At 38.5% G+C, this 22,723-nt stretch overlaps 3 protein-coding genes across 4 annotated transcripts in view; all 3 read right to left on the bottom strand.

Moving 5' to 3' along the window:
- Nucleotides 1-22,723, bottom strand: part of LOC129451677 (uncharacterized) — a 53,545-nt gene that overhangs the window by 24,722 nt on the left and 6,100 nt on the right. The window lies entirely within an intron of this gene.
- Nucleotides 3,332-18,953, bottom strand: LOC129451746 (uncharacterized). 2 transcript variants are annotated; one of them, XM_073859476.1, is made up of 4 exons: nt 18,814-18,953; nt 17,686-17,771; nt 10,343-10,510; nt 3,332-5,498 (listed from the first exon to the last, which is right to left on the bottom strand). In XM_073859476.1, the coding sequence occupies exons 2-4, from the start codon at nt 17,756-17,758 to the stop codon at nt 4,288-4,290; spliced, it is 1,452 nt and encodes a 483-aa protein (XP_073715577.1). In that variant the 5' UTR covers nt 17,759-17,771; nt 18,814-18,953; the 3' UTR covers nt 3,332-4,287. The 2 variants fall into 2 exon arrangements, with proteins under 2 accessions (XP_073715577.1, XP_073715578.1); XM_073859477.1 differs by lacking the exon at nt 10,343-10,510 and having other exon boundaries at nt 3,334-5,498; nt 18,814-18,952.
- Nucleotides 19,490-22,723, bottom strand: part of LOC141349017 (uncharacterized) — a 105,240-nt gene continuing 102,006 nt past the window's right edge. Inside the window, exon 3 of the mRNA XM_073859462.1 lies at nt 19,490-22,644. Coding sequence (XP_073715563.1) covers nt 20,783-22,644 — 1,862 coding nt within the window. The 3' untranslated portion in view covers nt 19,490-20,782. The remainder of the gene's footprint in view (nt 22,645-22,723) is intronic.

Raw genomic sequence — 22,723 nt, 5'->3', positions numbered from 1 at the left:
GCGTGGTTTATGGTTCAAAAAACGCATAATTATTTACACATACCATACATTATTGAAGCTCTTCTAAGTCCCGCCCTCCTGTAACGCATTAATTTGTACAAAGCTCATCGTAGTAGTGATGCACAGATGTATCGGCCGCTGATATTTATCGGCCGATTTTGATGAATTTGAAACCATCGGCATATCGGCAACAGCACGAGCAAAGGCCGATACCGATTGTTTATTATTTAACTGCATAAAGGCAATGAGTTGCATGTCTGTTGCATAATCCAGCTTTTTTAACAATAATTATCAAAATAATTAAATACTTCCCAAAACAAAATAAGTTGTATAAATTATAGTTTGTCAGATGTGCGAGATGAGGGAAAAAATAATAAATCAAGTAGTTAATCACGCGAGATTACTCATTCACGTGATCCATGCAGAGTATTTCGGGAAAATTCCTGCGGTCTGGGCTTTTTTCAAAATCTCGGATAAAGACATAAAAAAACCACCATTTGCAACGAGTGTTCTGCAGAAATATCAAGAGGAGGTAGTATTGTATACAAGTGTTTAATATCGGTATCGGCCAGAAGTTGTCTGTTTAAATCGGAATCGGCCCAAAAAAATCCTAATGGTGCATCCCTAGTTCTGAGAAAAGCACGGTGTGATCCGATTGGCCAGCTATCCCGTGCTTTGTGATTGGCCGAATACCTAAACGGAAATGTGACGCTCCTTACCATGTTTAAAAGATGAGTTCCCAAAGCAATAGTGAAAGCCAAGAGATAATCGCCTTTACTTCCTTATCAATACGAGCCTAAGAGGACGGCGTGGATTAGGCTTTACTTTTAAAAAGATGATCTCTTTAGGTTTGAAACTTTATTATATTTGCAACTTACTATACTGCACAGACATCTTTTAACACTCTAAAAACAAAGGAAAACATGAAATCGGGTCATGTGACTCCTTTAAGATTAGACACAAACCTCTTTGTTGTTGAGTATGTTGAGGTGTTATTGTGAATGATTCAGGATCAGTCTCTTCTTTAACACACTCCATCATTACAACAGTGGATCAGAATAGTAGAGTAGTTGAATGCGTTGTGACAGCAGCTGCTTCTTTGACTTCTTCACAGTATTTATAGATGAACTGGTGTGATAGTGACTTCACTGAAGATTGTGTCATTTAAGACTATTTCTTCAGCATCTACAGGAACAGACCTGTGAAGATATACAAATGACCAAAGTTATAATTTAACAGTCAATACCCAAATGAGATACAAAAAAAGTTTTACAGGACAAGCCAGCAATATAACAGCTAAAAATTATTTTGGGCAAAATAAACATTTCACTTGATATAATCTGCAATGCACGTACTGCTTGTATTGTCCTTTATATCACACTTTGTTAAAGGGATAGTTCACCCAAAAATGAAAATTTTGTCATCATTTACTCACTCTCATGTTATTAAAAACCTGCATATATTTATTTGTTCTGATGAACACAAAGGAAGATATTTTCAGAAATGTTTGTAATTGAACCGTTCAAGGACTCCATTTGGACACTGAGAGTGCGTAAATGATGACATAATGTTCATTTTTGGTTAATTTCAAAGATTAAAGTATCCAGTTTATTTTTTTAAACAGATTTCAAATTCTCTTCACATTTATGTTTGCTATTTGAGGGTGTAAACATTCTGACAATACAAATGCAAATCATTTGCTTTTCGCTTTCACAAACATACATCTAACAAATTTAAAGGAGCGGTGAATCAAACAATTTTAACTTGTTATTTTGTTATATAAGAGGTCATCATACTTAAATAAACATCCAGCAAGTTTCAAAACATGAAAACGTCCGTGCTACTGAAATATAACAGTTTTTGTCACCAAGCCAGGAAAATGGTTGAGTCAGGAATGTGCCGAAATATATAGTCAGAGAAAAATTGAAAGACCTCCCCAAACCGACCACTTTTGTTGCCCCGCCCAGAGCTTCGCATGACACACGTGTGGGCCAGGGGCTGCAAGTCATTTTTACATGGAAACTACATATTGGTGCTTTAACAAAATTAGCCTGGCTTATTACGTAATCTTGTTTTATGGAACAGCCCTCAGGTGAAGGATGACAGCTAATTTTATTAAATAGGGACTGAGTAGGTAAATGTTTTTGAAATGTAAGACCTGAATTGGATCTGATAAGAGAGACATCTAACATGTGAACCATTGGCTTATAAGTGAATAATAACAGAAATTTAAGTTTAAATATTTACATTAAGTCTATTTCTTCTCTTCCCATCATATCCATGATTAACTAAATTTAGATTTTAAGTATATGGATGGAAACAGACTGTAACAAATTACATCTACAGGGAGTGCAGAATTATTAGGCAAGATGTATTTTTGAGGATTACCTTTGTTATTGTACAACTACAGTGCCCTTGGTCAACCCAAAATGCAAACAAACCCTCAAACCTGAACATTTAACACACTGCTTGAAGAAAGTGTCTACATTACAGGCAGGCAAGCACAGACAGGTATTATTAAAGATGAGATTGTTGGACCTTTTTTGGGTTGAACATGAAAATAAAAACAACTCTCAGGCCTACTGACAATTTTTAGAAGACACTTTCTTCAAGCAGTGGTATAGGAAAAAATCTGCATCTTTCAAGAAGACTGATTATTTTGCTTTGCAAGACAACGCTCCATCACATACATCAAAGTACTCAACTGCATGGCTGGCTAAGGCCTTAAAGATGAAAAACTAATGACATGGCCTCTTCTTCATCTGACTTAAACCCTATTGAGACCTTTTGATCCCTTCTTAAGCAGGACATTTACAGTAAATGTAAACAGTACACCTCTCTGAACAGTGTCTGGGAGGCTGTGGTTGCGTCTGCACAAAATGTTGGTTCAGACCAGATCAAGAAACTGACTGAATCCGTGAATGGAAGGCTTGTGACTGTTATCGAAAAGAAGGGTGGCTATATATTGGTCACTGAGTTTATATATTTTTATTGTTTTATTTGTATTTTTTTGTAAATGTAGAGTTTGTTTATTATTCTCACTTTAACAGGTGAAAAAAACCAAGTGAGATGGTAAAATCTTTGTTTTTTTTATTTAGTTGCCTAATAATTCTGCACACTAATAGTTGCCTAATAATGGTGTACATAGAAATATTCTCCTAAGAAAGCCAAGATTTCACTTTTACTACTTAAATGTTCAGGTTTGAGGGTTTGTTAACATTTTGAATTGACCAAGAGCTCTGTATTTGTACAATAACAAAAGTAATCCTCAAAAATACAACTTGCCTAATAATTCTGCACTCCGTGTAATGAGGTCAAATATACAGTCTTATGCAAAAGTTTGGGCACCCCTAACAATATCCATGATTTTCATTTATAAATCTTTGGGTGTTTGGATCAGCAATTTTATTTTGATCTATCAAATAACTGAAGGACACCGTAATATTTCAGTAGTAAAATTAGGTTTATTGAATTAACAGAAAATGTGCAATATGCATCAAAACAAAATTAGACAGGTGCATTAATTTGGGCACCCCAACAGAAAAAAAATCACATAAATATTTAGTAGAGCCTCCTTTAGCAGAAATAACAGCCTTTAGATGTTTCCTATAGCCTGTAATGAGTGTTTGGATTCTGGATGAATGTATTTTGGACCATTTCTTCTTACAAAACATCTCTAGTTCAGTTAGGTTTAATGGTTGCCGGCATGGACAGCCCGCTTCAAATCACCCCACAGATTTTCAGTGATATTCAGGTCTGGGATGGCCATTCGAGAAAATTGTAATTGTTCCTTTGCATAAATGCCAGAGTAGATTTTGAGCAGTGTTTTGGGATGTTGTCTTGTTGAAGTATCCTGCCCTCGCGTAACTGCAACTTTGTGACTGATTCCTCAACATTATTCTTAAGAATCTGCTGATATTGAGTGGAATCCATACAACCCTTAACTTTAAACAGATTCCCAGTACCGGCACTGGCCACACAGCCCCACAGCATGATGGACCTCCACCAAATTTTAGAAAGTGTTATTCTTGGACACTATGTTCTTTTGAAACCACCCATAGCGTCCCTTGTTATGACCAAATAACTCAATCTTTGTTTCCTCAGTCCACAGCACCTTATTCCAAAATGAAGCTGGCTTGTCCAAATGTGCGTTTGCATACCTCAAGCGACTCAAGCGTTTGCGGCGTGTGTGCAGAAAAGGCTTCTTTCGCATCAAAGTGCAAAGTGTGCGCTGAATTGTTGAATGATGACTGACTCAGAAAAACTCTTTCCACGATGTGTGCACTTTTAAGGTTTTGATACAGAATGGCAAGACAGCAGATGCAATTTGAGATTTCTTTTCTGTGTGTAAATCTTATCACACAGATGGCACGAGAAAGGCTTCGTCTCACCTGTATGAATTTGTATGTGATGCTTAAGAAATTGTTTTTGTCTAAAGCTCTTACCACACAGATGGCATGAGTAAGGCTTCTTGCCTGTATGAAATTGTATGTGCTGCTTAAGATTTTCTTTATGTCTAAAGCTCTTATCACACAGATTGCACGAGTAAGGCTTCTCATCTGTATGAATTCGTATGTGAGACTGAAGATGTCCACGCTCTTTATAACTCTTGTCACACTGCGGGCATCTGAAAGGTTTCTCTCCAGTGTGGACTCGTATGTGACTCTCAAAACGTGCTTTTGTTGTGAAACACTTCCCACAATGAGGACAGGTGTAAAGCCCATCACCGCTGTGAATCCTCATGTGATTATTAAGGGTTTCCTTTTGTGTAAAACTCTTTCCACATTGAGGACAAGAAAAAGGTTTGTTGTCAGTTTGACCTATTTTATGTTCTTTCAGGGACTTTGCACATGTGTTTGTCTTTTCTCCAGTATGATTCTTTAAGTGAACATTAAGACGACTTTTTCGTAAAAAACCTTTATCACACTGAGGGCAGGTGAAGGGCCACTCACCAGTGTGACTCACTAAATGATCCTTAAGATGCCTTTTATCTCTGTAGGTCTTTTCACATTGAGGACAGGCGTATGGCCTTTCTCCGGTGTGAGTCTTTATGTGAACATTAAGACTTGTTTGATATTTAAAACCCTTATTACATTGAGGGCAGCTGTATGGCTTTTCTCCAGTGTGAGTCCTTAAGTGAACAATAAGATTTATTTTTCGTAAAAAACCCTTATCACAATGAGGGCAGGTGAAGGGCCACACAACAGCGTGAGTAACTAAATGATTCTCAAGGTGGCTTTTACTTGCACAAGTTTTTTCACACTGAGGCATTTCATCTGTGTGAGTCTTTATGTCAACATTTGAATGTCCTTTTTGTGAAAAAGTCTCACCATTAAGATGGCATGTAAAAGAGATTTTGTCTTCTGCTCTTTCTTCAGGTGAATCTTCATCAGTTTGTGAGCAAATGAAAGAATTTTCTTCACTTATGAAATTGTGGTGCTGAAGTTTATCCTCCATTTCATTTTGTCTTTGAACTTCCTCTTTCGCTCCCATTAGGCCTAAAACAAAAAAATTAACATGAAATGAACAAAAATTAAACCTCAATTTAATCTCAAAAAGATTATTGTGATGGTTAGTATATTAAAATTAAATTATCATTTCAACTCCATCAGATGTAGATGACTGTCTTTCTATTTTATAATCAAGTAAGTAAAAATATTGTAAAGCTCTAATGTAAAACATTTTCCGTGGCTAAAAAATATATTACTTTGTGTATTTGGTGTAATAAAACGTGTTCCTGTGGTTTATGGTTTAAAAAACGCATAATTTTTTACGCATACCATACATTATTGTAGCTCTTCTAAGTCCCACCCTCCTGTAACACGTTGATTTGTACAAAGCTCATCGTTCTGAGAAAGCACGGTGTGATCGGACTGGCCAGCTATCCAGTGCGTTATGATTGGCCCAATACCTCAATTGCATAAACTAAAATGTGACGCTCCTTACCATGTTTAAAGAATGAGTTCCCAAAGCAATAGTGAAAGCCAGAAGATACAATCGACTTTACTACCTTATCAATACAAGCCTAAATCTGACCCTGAGAAAATGCAGATGATCGATCAACTTTACTAGCGCGACGTGAGCAGAACTTAAAAGATTGGTAAGGTAAGGATACTTAAACATTAAACCATGTCTGCATTTGTGATTGCAGAAACGACAAACAACAAGCGCTACTCTACACTGCTCAGTGGGAATTTCTTTAAATATGAAAACAGACTACTTACAAGATGTAAATCAGAAGAGCCAGAGTCTACTTGCAAAGTTGGAATTACTTCACTTTTTAGACAAAGCCTTTGTTCTCCTCCATGTTCAAGAAAGCGCCCTCCGTAAAATGTGCAGCACACAATCAAACATTTGGGCTGTATTGTTCTGGAACAGTGTTATATCTAAAACCTAACCACTGGTTGGTTAATGTACATACATTAGGGCGGTGTTATGCAAATGTTCTTTTCAGTATGACATCCAACTGTGTGTGTGGGGGGGGGTTTGGGGTGGATGAGGCTTTACTTTTACTTTTAAAAGGAAGATCTCTTTAGGTTTGAAACTTTATTATATTTGCAATTTTACAGATCTTCTATATGCACAGACATCTTTTAACAGTGTGGGCCAGGGGCAAAGCAAACTATGCAGTGTCTCAACAATCAGTAAACATGTCTTTAAAGATTGCCAAATGTAACCAAAATTACTTTTAAATAAATTTTTTCTCAGAAGACTTTGATTCTGATGTGATGATGTGTTATGTGTAACTATGGAAACGCAGTGTTCGGTTGTGAAAGAACCATCTGGGAAGAACACAGACTCTGGATAACCTTAACTCAGAGGCTGGGAACACAACATTAGGAATGTGTGGTTAAAGTTTGTTTTTGAAGTTCCAACTGGTGTGGGGAGTGTTTGTTTACTTTGTGTACCGCAGGTTCATTTGTAAAGAAGCCACAAGTTAATGCTGGATTTGCAGAGAGACTGTGATTAAAAGCACCACGTATACTTATGTTGGATCTGACTAAAATGACACAGCAGTATACACAGTAAGTAAAACATTTTACTTTAAGATAACGTTACTGCGTTTCACTATTGCTTTGTAAGGGATGTCCTGTTGTAACATGTGTCTAAACACGTGTTTGATCGTTTTAATTTACCAAAAACATTAAACGATTAATAAAGGTACAACACTTAACAATACGACTGTAGTATAACGGTATAAATTTACAAAGTTAGTGATAGGGAGGGACTTACCAACTGCAGTTTAGATTCTGATGCCTGCTTACTGTGTTGTATATGGTAATTTAGGCAAGTTGCGTTTGAAAGGTCAAACACTCAACAAAGCTTATTTATCAAATAACTGTGGTATGTAACGTTGCGTGTATGTAAGAGCAACCTCACAAGCACAATAGAAATATACAAAGTTATTCATAAGGACTTATCAGCCGCGGTTTAAATTCTGATGCGCGCTTACTGCGTTGTATACGGTAATTTAGTCACGTTGAGTTTACGTCCACGTCCAGGTGTTCAATGCGGCCCGCAACTTCAAATGATGCTTTTCTCCAGAGAGCCACTAATCCATGTTACAAAATAGCCTATTACTTATTGCTTTTGGTGTTTTTGAATGTAAAAACCACGTGAACATCATAAGTAGACCTCAGACAACAGTATAAAATCAACAAATTCATGGCCCCTTTAAGCAACAACTGAGGCGTAGCCTGACAGTAAGCCTGCCCCAGACCAGGCTATTTTTACAGTGTAAGTTGCCACAGTGATTGAGTTCAAACTTTTTCCAAGTTTGCTTAATGGAACCAACTTGACTGACAATAAGTCTGACTTAACAAAATAAGCCTGGCTTATGGAACAGCCCTCAGGTGAAGGATGACAGCTAATATCACTAAAGAGGGACTGAGTAGGTAAATGTTTTTGAAATGTAAGACCTGAATTGGATCTGAAAATAGAGATATCTAACATGGGCACCATTGGCTTATAAGTGAATGATAACAGAAATTTAAGTTCAAATATTTACATTTAGTCTATTTCTTCTCTTCCCATCATATCCATGATTAACTAAATTTAGATTTTAAGTATATGGATGGAAATATAGACTTTAACAAATTAAATTTAATGAGGTCCAATATACAGTCTTATGCAAAAGTTTGGGCACCCTTAACAATTTCCTTGATTTTCATTTATAAATATTTGGGTGTTTGGATTCGCAATTTCATTTTGATCCATCAAATAACCGAAGGACACCGTAATATTTCAGTAGTAAAACTAGGTTTATTGGATTAACAGAAAATGTGCAATATGCATCAAAACGAAATTAGACAGGTGCATTTATTTGGGCACCCAAACAGAAAAAAATCACATCAATGTTTAGTAGAGTCTCCTTTAGCAGAAACAGCCTCTAGACGCTTCATATAGCCTGTAATGAGTGTCTGGATTCTGGATGAATGTATTTTGGACCATTCCTTCTTACAAAACATCTCCAGTTCAGTTAGGTTTAATGGTTGCCGAGCATGGACAGCCCGCTTCAAATCACCCCACAGATGTTCAATGATATTCAGGTCTGGTGACTGGGATGGCCATTCCAGAACATTGTACTTGTTCCTTTGCATAAATGCCAGAGTAGATTTTGAGCAGTGTTTTGGGTCGTTGTCTTGTTGAAATATCCAGCCCTGGCATAACTTCAACTTTGTGACTGATTCCTCAAGAATCTGCTGATATTGAGTGGAATCCATACAACCCTCAACTTTAAACAGATTTCCAGTACCGGCACTGGCCACACAGCCCCACAGCATGATGGAACCTCCACCAAATTTTAGCAAGTGTTTTTCTTGGACACTATGTTCTTTTGAAACCATGCATAATGACCCTTGTTTTGACCAAATAACTCAATCTTTGTTTCATCAATCCACAGCACCTTATTCCAAAATGAAGCTGGCTTGTCCAAATGTGCGTTTGCATACCTCAAGAGTCTGTTTGTGGCTTGTGTGCAGAAAAGGCTTCTTTCGCATCAAAGTGCGCTGAATTGTTGAATGATGCACAGTGACACCATCTGCAGAAAGTTGATGTTGCAAGATTGAAGAAGTTTACAAGTCTGGAATGGGCTACAAGACCATCAGCAAGAAGCTTGGTAAGGAGGAGACCACTGTTGGTGCAATTATTTGAAGAAACACAAAAAAATCATCAATCTTGTGTTTTATCAGCATCACTGACTCAAAAATACTCTTTCCACGATGTGTGCACTTTTAAGGTTTTGATACAGAATGGTAAGACAGCAGATGCAATTTGAGACTTCTTTCCTGTGTGTAAATCTTATCACACAGATGGCACGAGAAAGGCTTCGTCTCACCTGTATGAATTTGTATGTGATGCTTAAGATATTGTTTTTGTCTAAAGCTCTTACCACACAGATGGCATGAGTAAGGCTTCTTGCCTGTATGAAATTGTATGTGCTGCTTAAGATTTTCTTTATGTCTAAAGCTCTTATCACACAGATTGCACGAGTAAGGCTTCTCATCTGTATGAATTCGTATGTGATACTGAAGATGTCCACGCTCTTTATAACTCTTGTCACACTGCGGGCATCTGAAAGGTTTTTCTCCAGTGTGGACTCGTATGTGACTCTCTAAACGTCCTTTTGTTGGGAAACCCCTCCCACAATGAGGACAGGTGTAAGGCCCATCAAAACTGTGAATCCTCATGTGAATAGTAAGGCGTCGTCTTTGTGTAAATCTCTTTCCACATTGAGGGCAAGAAAAAGGTTTGTTGTCAGTGTGACTTGTTTTAGGTACTTTCAGGGACCTTTCACATGTGTTTTTCTTTTCTCCAGTGTGCTTCTTTAAGTGAACACTAAGACTACTTTTTCGTAAAAAACTCTTATCACACTGAGGGCAGGTGAAGGGTCTTTCTCCAGTGTGACTCACTAAATGTTCCTTAAGGTGCCTTTTTTCTATGAAGGTATCTTCACAATGAGGGCAGCTGTATGGCCTTTCTCCGGTGTGAGTCTTTAAGTGAACATTAAGACTTCTTTGTTGTTTAAAACTCTTATTACACTGAGGGCAGACGAAAGGCAACACACCAGTGTGACTTACTAAATGATTCTTAAGTTGCCTTTTTTCTCTGTAGGTCTCTTCACAATGAGGGCAGCTGTATGGCTTTTCTCCAGTGTGAGTCATTAAGTGAACAGTAAAACTTCTTTTTCGTAAAAAACCCTTATCACACTGAGGGCAGGTGAAGGGCCACACACCAGTGTGAGTAACTAAATGATTCTCAAGGTGGCTTTTACTTGCACAAATTTCATCTGTGTGAGTCTTTATGTCAACATTTGAATGTCCTTTTTGTGAAAAAGTCTCACCATTAAGATGGCATGTAAAAGAGATTTTGTCTTCTGCTCTTTCTTGAGGTGAATCTTCATCAGTTTGTAAGCAAATGAAAGAATTTTCTTCACTTATAAAATTGTGGTGCTGAAGTTTATCCTCCATTTCATTTAGTCTTTGAACTTCCTCTTTCACTCCCATTAGGCCTAAAACGAACAAATCGACATGAAATGAACAAAAATTAAACCTCAATTTAATCTTAAAATTCAATAAAGATTATTTTGATGGTTGGTCTATTAAAATTAAATTCCATAATTTCAACTCCATCAGAGGAACATGACTGTCTGTCTATTTTATAATCATTTAAGTAAAATTCCTTACTATAATATTGTCCAGCTTTAATGTAAAACCTTTTCCGTGGCTAAAAAGCACATTACTTTGTGTATTTGGTGTAATACAATGTATTTGCGTGCTTTATGGTTAAAAAAAACGCATATTTTTTGCGCATACCATACATTATTTTAGCTCTTGTAAGTCTTGGCCTCCTGTAATGCGTTGATTTGTACAAAGCTCATCATTTTGAGAAAGCACAGTGTGATCCGATTGGCCAGCTATCCAGTGCATTGTGATGGCCGAATACCTCAATTGCGTAAACGGAAATGTGACGCTCCTTACCATGTTTAAAAGATGAGTTCCCAAAGCAATAGTGAAAGTCAGGAGATACTAATCGCCTTTACTACCTTATCAATACAAGCCTAAATCTGACCCTGAGAAAATGCAGATGATCGATCAACTTTACTAGCGCGACGTGAGCAGAACTTAAAAGATTGGTAAGGTAAGAATACTTAAACATTAAACCATGTCTGCATTTGTGATTGTAGAAACGACAAACAACAAGCGCTACTCTACACTGCTCAGTGGAAATTTCTTTAAATATGAAAACAGACTACTTACAGGATGTGAATCAGAAGAGCCAGAGTGTACTTGCAAAGTGAAAATTGCTTCACTTTTTAGACGAACTCTCCATGTTCAAGAAAGCGCCCTCCGTAAAATGTGCAGCACACAATTAAACATTTGGGCTGTATTGTTCTGGAACAGTGTTGTAAATAAAACCTAACCACTGGTTTCTTAATGTTTCCTCAGTTGGAAGGCCAAACAAAGTAGCTTGCATTCACAACGAAAAACACTGCGTCTCCACGACATGGCGGCGGCAACAATACTACAGTGCAAATCAAAGTTACACTACACTCTAAAAATGGCTGGGTTATTTTTTAACCCAAAATGCTGGGTTAAGTCTGTTGGGTTGAGTCTGCTGGGTTGTTTGAAGAGGCTCACGTGCTTTGTGCCCCATGTTTGAATGTGCTCAGCAACGGTCGTTGAGAAAAAACAGAGCCACTGGAAGCAGTTGTTTCTAGGCAAGTTTATATGTTTTGGTGAACATTTCATATGAATATAAACAAGATTATAACATTTTGTGAGACAGCAACGTGTTAACTTTCTTTTCTTTCTTTGTTCGTCCATCAAAGTTGATGATGACCATGGCACATTTGTTATTATGTTGGGTTTTGATGAGTGCGCAGATGGCTAAAGAGGCCAATTCGGGCCTGGAATTCCCTATGGCACACTGGACAGGTCAGGGAGGATGTTGACCTTTGAGGTGCAGCCACGTATACTTTCTTGGTAGATTTGCGCTGCTGCCTCTTCAAGATAGCACAGGAGCTTCTCCTACTCTCACAGAGGACTGCACTGTTCTGGACTTTTCTTCTCCAGGCAGGTCAATCCTGTACTAGGGATTCCTAGCTTTTCAGGTCTAGTCCAAAGCTCTTCATGGAAGCTTTAAGGGTGTCCTTGTAGCACTTTTTGGGGCCACCTTGTGCGCGCTTGCCATTTTTCAGCTCGCCAAAAAAGACTTGTTTTGGAAGTCTCACGTAGGGCATTCTGGTCACGTGGCCAGTCCATCTAAGCTGTTCCTTCGCAAGCATGGTGTAAATGCAGGGGATATTTGCCTTGCTGAGGACTTCCGTGTCAGCAGTTTCCTTAGACAGCTCAGGTGTAAATGGTTCAGTTTTTTGGCATGACGCTGGTAGACTGTCCAGGTTTCGTACCCATACAGGAGAGTTGGTAAGACAACAGTCCGATAGACCTTCAGTTTTGTCTCCTGCTTGATGCCAGTCCTTTCCCAAACTGAGTCACGTAGATGTCCAAAGGCAGCGCTACCCTTGACAGTCCTGATGCTAACTTTATCATCTATGTGCACAGCATGAGACAGTGTACTACCAAGGTATATAAACTTTGTCAACAGCTGAAAGCTTTTGCCCATTCACAAGGATGGTGGCTCAGTGTAGGGTTTCCCAGGAGCGGGTTGATGTAGGACTTTCATCTATTTTGTGCTGATTGTCAGGCCGAAGTTGTTGCAAGCACCCCACTTCGGCTTTTGTGTCACACATGCGCATAGTTTTCCCAGCTTAGCAATAGCCACACTATTAAATTAAATTTAATGACAAACGAGTTGCTTTCTTGTCATTCGATATGTAAAGACAGACCGCGAGCACAAGTTCACAAGTCTCAGTGAGCGGCAGGGACAAGCAGCACATTCAATTCACCGTCGGTACAGCAGTTGGTTTGTAAGGGTTACTGTGTTGTTTGTCTGTTGTATTTATTGTCTATTCATTGTGTATGTGTTTCAGAAATCCACCTGTGGAGCCAAAGACAAATTTCCACTTTTTGTGGACAATAAACTTGAATTGAATTAACTCTTCGATAAATGAGTACAAAACAGTAAGTATAAAATGTAATAACTCCTATTTAAAATGTATTGGGATTGTCTTAATTATCTGCTACACTGCTACAGATCATCCTATTTGTCAGTCTGTGTGGTTTGCAGCCTTTGCTGTTGGCACAACAGTTATGCCAGTAAAGGAGTTTCACACCAAAGTCTTATGCAAACCGACAAAAGGCCATTGCATTTTTGGAAGAAAAAAATCTCACACGTGGTGGTAATTAGGGTTGCCGCAGTGAAAGAATTTTCCCACCGGGTTAGGGTTAATTAGCGCGTCACAAACTCTGTGATTCCGGTATCACCGGGTGGGAGGGGCTTATAAATGCGCATGCAGACGTGCACATTTTACTTTCACTTTTGAATTATGCAACTGTTTAAATGCAGTGCTTGCGTACGCTGCGTTAAATCGCGTATGAATTTGCGTGCAATGCGAGTGCAACAGCTGGTAATTAAGTGCTTGAGTCAATGTGCGCAGGTAATTCTCACAGAACCCGCCAGTACCAAGCAGAGCAACCAGCTACTTCTCCATAAAGTGCTGCTTGAATGATGGGTTTATTATTTTTTTTGATGAAAAACACAACAACAAAACGATCTCGCTTAAATTGAACATCATATATGTATATTATAACAAAAACGAGTAAGCACCCGGCTTCTGCTATCGTCTGGTCAGTCAGCTCGTCTCTGATAAGAATAAATGAAATCTGACACCTGCTGATGTGATGCGTGTTCAGCTCCGCTGATTTCAGGCAGCAAACACATTCAGTTGTTAGTGTTTGCTCTCTCTATCAAAACTAAATGATTTAATTACACGAAAATATCAAAACGACGAAAGACGGTGTCGCGGTGGGCAAGTTATCTAACCGGTGAGAGGCTGAAGCACCCGTAATCACCGTTTCACCGACTATCGCAGCAAGCCTAGTGGTAAAGCGGCCAGGGATGCAAAAGGAAGCCTTATGATTTTTATAAAATGTATAATTCACTTGGCCGACATGGTTTTCTGAACACTTAAGTCTGATCATTCAGTTCTGACCACTAAAAGTTTTTTCCTCTTTTGTAGATTGCAACAAATGTGGTGGAATTTCTTCTCTGGACAGAATCCTCGAAACCCTTTCCTATCGTCCTGCAGCAGATCTCTCAATCTTTTGTAATTATTAATGGCAAATTCTGCAACAAAGCACACTACTTGCAGCTGTTGAGGTATGTTTTAAGTGCGGGGCAACCTTCTGGTCTCTCTGATGGAGCCAATACGGAAGTGACTTAAACTGCAATTCGGCCAAGATGATGACGGCACACACCGCCTACTTTAAACTTCAAAAATGCTCTTCACAAACCAATGCGTGACGTTACGGACATTACTTCCATTTTTTACAGTCTATCGTTTAAAGGCATTTTACCAGTGGCAGCTCGTGACTGCTTATCCGAGGAGGCGTTAATTCAAAATAAGTGTTTGGATTGTGACGTGTGTGGTTCCCTTTTCCAAAATATGTGTCCTGCATGTTGAGAGATCCAGTGTGTATCACGTGTTTGGCCAAAACAAGTGCCTGCTGCACACGCGTCAAAACCGTTTATAATAAGAGACGCTCACGTTCACAAAATACACTTCCTTAACAGTAAACTCTTGATTACGCATGAGTTTATGCGAGTATCTGGCAAACGTGAGCGTATCCTTTACATAACCCTTTAGACGCGTCTACAGCAGGCACTTATTTTGGCATGACACGCGACGCACACACGATCCCCCAAAGCGCAGAACACATATCCTGAAATTACAAACCACACACATGACAAGCTACATACATGTTGTGACGAACTTTGCATCGTGCGCCCCTTAAAAAAAAAGAAGTCACCAGCCGCTAGGGATGGGCGATATCTTATCGTTTGCGATATCCACCAAACTTTATCCTTGCGATGAAAATCTGTCGCCTCACGATAACAACGATAAATCTAGTTGAGGAGGAAGCTTGTGCACACCCAATTCACTGTTCACGTGCAGAGTGAAAAGTTACCTGTTGTGCGCAGCCGGTGAGCTCAGTGTCGTATTTGTAAACAATGACGGGTTATGACTTAATATCCACGTCCGTATTTTGTTGTTTTCACATCTGTGGCAAACGCTGATGGTCACGAAGTTGCTCGTGACCAAACAACATTGTGTTGGGCGGCGTCAAATGGAACCTGCGTTTGCACATTAGGCTTCACAGAGGGTGTGCTAAGGACATCGGCAATTTGGCAAACATATGGTAAGCTGTTTGAAACAACTTTGGTGAAGAAATGTGGATGTTAACTTCAGGTGTGCTCGACTTTTAAGCAGTACATGTGTAGAAATGTCTGTAAACAGTGCGGGGGTAAACGCGTCATCTGTAAAAAAACTTTCTGATTGGCCTAAAGCCGCGAGCGCGTCTGACGTCGTCTGTTCTAAATGCTGCTAATCTTACATTTTTAGTTCACAAATAGCACTTACTGGTAATCTTACAACCTGTCTTACTGGTAAATTGGGAGTACTGATATTTTAAAGAAGATAATACATTTATCGTCATGTTTATTGTCACCGCAACAAACAACTGAAAGTATTGTGCTACATTTTTTAGGCCATATCACCTACCCTTCCAGCCGCCACTGCATTTTACGTGCTTGAAAATAAATACCCCAGGCAATGTGCATCTACATGGGAATTCCTGTAGTCTGTCATTTTCCAAATGGATGAATCCTCCACTGTTCGATTCCTTTGTACATCTTGTTTGTGATGAATAACTTTAATAAATTAAGAATTTTTAGTCGAATACATTCCATACTGTGAAACTTAGAACAACAGTTCTGTAAAAACCTTTACACATCTGTTAATGATTTTACTTTTAATTAAACAATTACATTGTTTCTTTTCCTACACTGCTGTAGTTTTGTTTATGTACATTTCAGTATTTCATTTATATACTGTAAAATTACAAATTCTGTCTTAAATTCAAACAATTGATTCAACCTGTTACATTGTTGCTTCAATGTGCATAATGTATATTTAATAAATATATTTATACTTGATGTCAGTAAGCAGTCCTTTAAACGATTTTGCAACTGCCAACTGTAAAAACGTTTGTAGTTATTTTGCTGTCAAATAAACCTTTATTTTGTGTTCACGGTGGTCTTGATTTACAAAAGCACAGGATAAAAAGTAACCCAGCAAGAATAACCCAAACCCAGAATATTAATCCCATAAATGATTAAAATGACTACATGTTGGGTTTTTTCAACAACCCAGCCTGCTGGGTTAAAATGTGTTACCCAACGAGCTGGGTTACTTTAACCTGTCCAATATTTACCCAGCGCTGGGTTGCCAATTGGGTTGTTTTTACCCAACCATTTTTAGAGTGTAGGGATGCACTGATAAATCGGCCGACGATGCTTGCTATGCTTCTGAATGATTACTGTGAAATGCCGCTACATCCAAAAGCCAGAGGGCGCTCTCGTGCAGAAACTCAAGTACCGCAGAAGAAGAACCATTACAGCTATGACACGCAGCTCCAGGAAATGGCTTAAAGGCGCAAAAGAGGAAGTTTTCGCCGACAGAGAATCCAAAGACCGTTAATGAGTTTTTGAAATGAGCGCTTTGCGTAAAAACAGACCCCCTCCTTCGCAGTTCATTTTTAGGGAACGCCTTCCAAAACTCATGCACAAGTATTGGAACACGTGTGTTTGTTTACCACCGGAATATGCTGTGCCACGTTAGTGGATTCATTATGTGAAATGATATGATAATAAACACATAAGATGTAATGTTCGATCAGTCGACGCTACTCCCATTTCAACTAGCATGTAACAGACTGGTCGCCTTTTCAGGTTTTTCATGATAATAATAATAATCAATATGTATAATGATTATGTTTGGCGAGTGTTGCTTTTTCAGATGCATGTTATGCAAACGAATCAAACTAACAGTGATTTCAGATTAATAAGGACTTACTTATTAAAAGCCATATTGCATGGAATAGCTGTGCGATTCAGAATACTTATCGACCAGGTATTATTAATGTACATCGCGATTTATTACCGCATCCCTAAGTTACACCCTTTATCTTTGCGTATACATTATGGCGACATTATGCAAATGTTCTTTTCAGGATGACGTCCAACTGTGTGTGTGTTGGGGGGTTGAACGAGCTGTTTTGGGAAGGCGTGGATGAGGCTTTACTTTTAAAAAGAAAATCTCTAGGTTTGAAACTTTATTATATTTGCAACTTTACAGATCTTCTATAGACCGTTTCATCGGACGCACGTGATACACGTCTGGATCCGAACCTTACTTACGGTTTCATTTTTTTTAAGGTCTGACTAGTTGCTAAACTGATCTCTTGAACAAATGCCTCGTCAAAAATAACAAATGTATTGGTTTCCTAGGTAATCTATGTGTTGTTTTTTGCTTGTTATATAAATAAACTACTTTTAAAGAACTTTGTTGTTATTTATTCTTAGCGGAGTTTATCGGAAGTTACGTGCACCCGCTTGTTTATGTTGTTACTGCTGAAACTATCTATATGCACAGATTTTGAACACTCTAAAATTTAAAAAAATCATGAAATCGGTCATATGACTTCTTTAAGATGAAACACAAACCTCTTTGTTGTTGAGTATGTTGAGGCGTTATTGTGAATGATTCAGGATCAGTCTCCTCTTTAACACACTCCATCAGTAAAACAGACCTGTGAAGATTTAGAAATGACCAAAGTTATAATTTAACAAACAATACACCAAATAAGATATAAATAAGTTTGCCTCTAGTCGAGCCAGGTATTAAAACATAAGAGCTGAAAATTATTTTCGGCAAAATAAACATTTAACTTGATATAATCTGCATGTACTGCTTAAGAGTAATGACACAATAATGTTTTCTCTGTGGTCTAAACCAGTGGTTCTCAAACTGGGAGCCACGAGATGGTGCCAGGGGGCCCCCAGTTTTATGACATTTTATAAAATAAATGAATTTATCATGAATTCTGTGCAATTAAACCTAAAAAAATAAGACTAGTAACCAACAGCACTACGTATCATTTAATGTTTTGTTTCATTAAAAGTTGAGTTTTAGAACAGTTTCTTGTCATAAATTTTCTTTGGGGGACCATGAAGGAATGTGCCGAACACAAAGGGGGCCGCACGCTGAAAAGTTTGAGAACCACTGGTGTAAACATATACACTTAGCACTTGTGTTGTCCTGAAGGTTTTTCACACTCTGTTAATTTAAAAGATTTGGTATTGAAGTATTTTCCTGTTTATTTTTTAACACAGACTGCAAATTCTCTTCAAAATTATGTTTGCTATTTGTGGGCGTAAAGTAAACATTCAGACAATACAAATCACTTGTTTTTCCGTTTACACAAACACACGTTTAACAAAAAAGTACATTTGTAACTTTATTTCCGATATCTTGCATGTTATGACCCTGATCAATTTTACTAGCAACGTTAATTATCCATCTGCTACGTTAAAGAACTGTATGGAAAAGAGGAGCATGTATATTCCTTAAAATACATTTAAAACACATAAGCTAATCAACAGATTAAAAAAAACATACAAAATGGCTTCTTTGTTTCTTGCATTGTACAAATGTTAGCCCTAGTGAAACAACTCTCAGTACTTTACAATAAACTATTACAATAATGTAACAGTGTGATTAACGTTGCTGAAGTATCCTTTCTTAAAAAAACGAACAAACAAAAAAAACACTAAAAGTATCGTTTTATTTACCTCAAACAACCACCTCAATCTTCCTTCTACCCGCCTTCAACCGTCCGACACACGAGCCGCAGCGCAACTCTTATGACGTCACTGCACGGCAGGCAGGCAAAATAAAAGTCCCTTTATTTAAGTTATGTTCAATAATTAATCATCATCTTCTACACCAAAGAAAATTTATAAATCATGAATTTATGGATAAAATAAATATATTCAAGATTAAATATCCCACATTTGTCAAACGATTACAATACAGACTTTACCCATGAACAACACTGTATCTTAATTATGATTAAAGTTGCTGTACCAAATCAATAAATTACACAAAATTTAGATTTTTAGTATATGGATGGAGATATAGACTTTCTAATCTAATTGTACTGCTACTCCAACATATAAATAAAGAATAAATCCTGAAAAATAATTTACATTTTAATGCTTTTGGCTGACAGTTTCATGCAAAGTTACAATACATTAAAGCTTGAACCCATGACATCAATTGTGAGGAGTGCATTTTACATCATGTGTTTGGACCTGAAGACTGAAGTTGATGTTTGTTCACCTCTTTGCAGACAGCGCTAGTCTGCTGCTGTGTGATCGTCTGAAACTTCTCCAACATGAATGACAGCGGTGCAGCTTCTCTCCAGCATTGGTAAAACAATTTCGTTTGATAAAACAAATGAAAATGTTTATATTTTTATGGTAGATTCATTTTAATACAAATGTCTTCCACAGATTGATGTGCACATGTAAAACACCTTATTCTTTTATTCTCTTATGTGTATAAAAGACACCTGTCCATAAAATCTGGATCTTCCATTCCAACATCTTCCCGTCCATCACTATGGGCTACGTTTTTGTTATTTATGTAACCTCCATACCCCGAGGGAGGGTACGAGATGCTGTGTCAATGACATGACACTAGGGGTTCGACCTTGGGAGGCCAATCACTCTGATAATATCTGAAAACGGCCAATGAATGAAGAATGAACATTGGTGAATGAAATCTGCACACCGTGCCTCCGCCCAAAGATCCGGGTACAAAAGGAAGGCCGGTATGCTCATTCATTCAGATTTAGATTTAGTACTGAGAAGTCGAATAGAAAGAGCCTAGTGGGGGAGGTACTAGTGGAAGGACCAAATGAACGGAGAAAAAACATAACCCAAAAACAGAGAGCTGCGAAACGGGGCTCCACTGGTAAGGGGAAAAAAGTAGGGGGAACAAAAAAAACAACACAAGCGGTGGCAGGCCTAAAAAAAGGTTCAAAGCCGGCTATACAAAAGGGTCAACGAAACCTCAATATTGGCTTCCCCGCAAGCCAAATTCAAAAAATAAAAATATAGAGAAATCCAACTTGGATAAATCCAGGCTCGCAGCCAGCAACCAGGTTGAGTGCCAGAGCAGACACCACCTGGGACTAGAATGTACCATGAAGTTAAAAAATCTTGCAAAGGTATTATGAGACGAGACGTGAAAAAATAATGCAGTTGAACTTGGGCGGGCGCCTGGCGAACTGGATCGCATAGCCGAGGCGAATGGTCCTGAGGAGCCACTGCAACGGATTGGGAGTGCAAGCATCATCCCCATAAACCGCGCGAGAGGCTCGAAAGGAAGGATAGCATTAGGAGCCACGAGGGGGCATGGCATGGTGGAGACATACCCTGAGGGGTAATGAGACAATCAGTGGAAATGCCACACCAACACCAGCAGAGCAAGGCGTGTAATCAGAACGAATGTGAGATAAGACCCACATGAAAGCGTTGAAGAACAAATATGAATGAATGAGCATACCAGCCTCCCCTATAACCAGATCCCTGGGCGGAGTCACAGAATGCCAACCCAATTCGCCAATGTTCATCGTTCAGTCATTATCCATTTCCAGATAGAATAGAATAGTGATTGGTCTCCCAAGGTCGAATGCCATCGTAAGGTCATCGAGTGAGTGACAGAAAGGTAACTCTTTCCACAATTTGAGCACTTTTAGGGACTTTTTACAGAATGGTAAGCCAACAAATGCAATTTGAGATCTCGTGCCTGTTTGAAACTCTTATCACACGTGTGGCACGAGTAAGGCTTCTCACCTGTATGAACTCGTATGTGCTGCTTAAGATTTTGTTTTTGACTAAAGCTTTTATCACACAGATGGCATGAGAAAGGCTTCTCACCTGTATGAACTCGTATGTGATGCTTAAGATTTCCTTTATGTCCAAAGCTTTTATCACACAGATGGCACGAGAAAGGCTTCTCACCTGTATGAATTTGTATGTGATGCTTAAGATTTTCCTTTTGACTAAAGCTTTTATCACACAGATGGCACGAGAAAGGCTTCTCACCTGTATGAATTCGTATGTGATGCTTAAGCTTTGATTTCTGTCTAAAGCTCTTATCACACAGATGGCACGAGAAAGGCTTCTCACCTGTATGAATTCGTATGTGATACTGAAGATTTTGTTTATGTCTAAAGCTCTTATCACACAGATTGCACGAGAAAGGCTTCTCACCTGTATGAATTCGTATGTGATGCTGAAGATGCCCTCGTTCTTTAAAACTTCTGTCACACTGAGGGCACCTGAAAGGTTTCTCTCCAGTGTGAATGCGTACGTGACTCTCTAAATGCGCTTTTGATGCAAAACTCCTACCACAATGAGGACAGGTGTAAAGCCCATAAAAATTGTGACTCCTCATGTGAATATTAAGGGTTTCTCTTTCAGAAAAACTCATTCCACATTCAGGGCAAGAGAAAGGTTTGTGGTCAGTGTCACTTATTTTATGTTCTTTCAGGGACTCTTTACATGTGAATGTCTTTAAGTGAACATTAAAAATTATTTTACGTAAAAAACCCTTATTACACTGAGGGCAGGTGAAGGGCCACTCACCAGTGTGACTCACTAAATGATCCTTAAGGTGCCTTTTTTCTCTGTAGGACTTTTCACAATGAGGGCAGCTGTAGGGCCTTTCTCCGGTGTGAGTCCTTATGTGAACATTAAGATTTTTTTTACGTAAAAAACCCATATCACAAAAAGAGCAGGTGTAGGGCTTATCCCCGGTGTGTTTCTTTATGTGAGCATCAAGATTTATTTTACGTATAAAACCCTTATCACACTGAGGGCAGGTGTAGGGCCTTTCTCCGGTGTGAGTCTTTATGTGAGCATCAAGATTTATTTTATGTGAAAAACCCTTATTGCACTGAGGACAGGTGAAGGGCATCTCACCAGTGTGTGTAAATAAATGATCCTTAAGGTGCCTTTTTTCTCTGTAGGTCTTTTCACAATGAGGGCAGCTGTATGGTTTTTCTCCAGTGTGAGACTGTATGTGAATATTAAGATTTTTTTTGCGTAAAAATCCCTTATCACACTGAGGGCAAGTGAAGGGCATCTCACCAGTGTGAGTAAATAAATGATCCTTAAGGCGCCTTTTATCTCTGTAGGTCTTTTCACATTGAGGGCAGGCGTATGGCATTTCTCCAGTGTGAGTCTTTATGTGAGCATTAAGACTTCTTCGTTGTTTAAAACACTTATCACAATGAGGGCAGGTGAAGGGCCTCTCACCAGTGTGACTTGCTAAATGATCCTCAACCTGGCTTTTACTTGTGCAAGTCTTTTCACAATGAGGCATTTCACTTGTGTGAGTCTTTATGTCAACATTTGAATGTCCCTTTTGTAAAAAAGTCTCACCATTAAGATGGCATGGAAAACAGATTTTGTCTTCTGCTCTTTCCTGAAATGAATCTTCATCAGTCTGTGAGCAACTGAAAGAATTTTCTTTACTTTTAAAATTGTGGTCTTGATCTTCATCCTTTGTTTCATTTTGTCCTTGAACTTCTTTTTTCACGCTCATCAGGCCTACAATGAACAAATTAACATGAAATGAACAAAAATTAAACCTCAATTTAATCTCAAAATGCAAAAGAGATTATTGTGA

Source organism: Misgurnus anguillicaudatus, chromosome 21 (genome assembly GCF_027580225.2).
Source record: "Misgurnus anguillicaudatus chromosome 21, ASM2758022v2, whole genome shotgun sequence".
In the NCBI taxonomy this organism is placed as follows: Eukaryota; Metazoa; Chordata; class Actinopteri; order Cypriniformes; family Cobitidae; genus Misgurnus; species Misgurnus anguillicaudatus.
The sequence above is the reverse complement of the archived record's forward strand: the minus strand, read 5'-3'. Positions and strand labels throughout refer to the sequence as shown.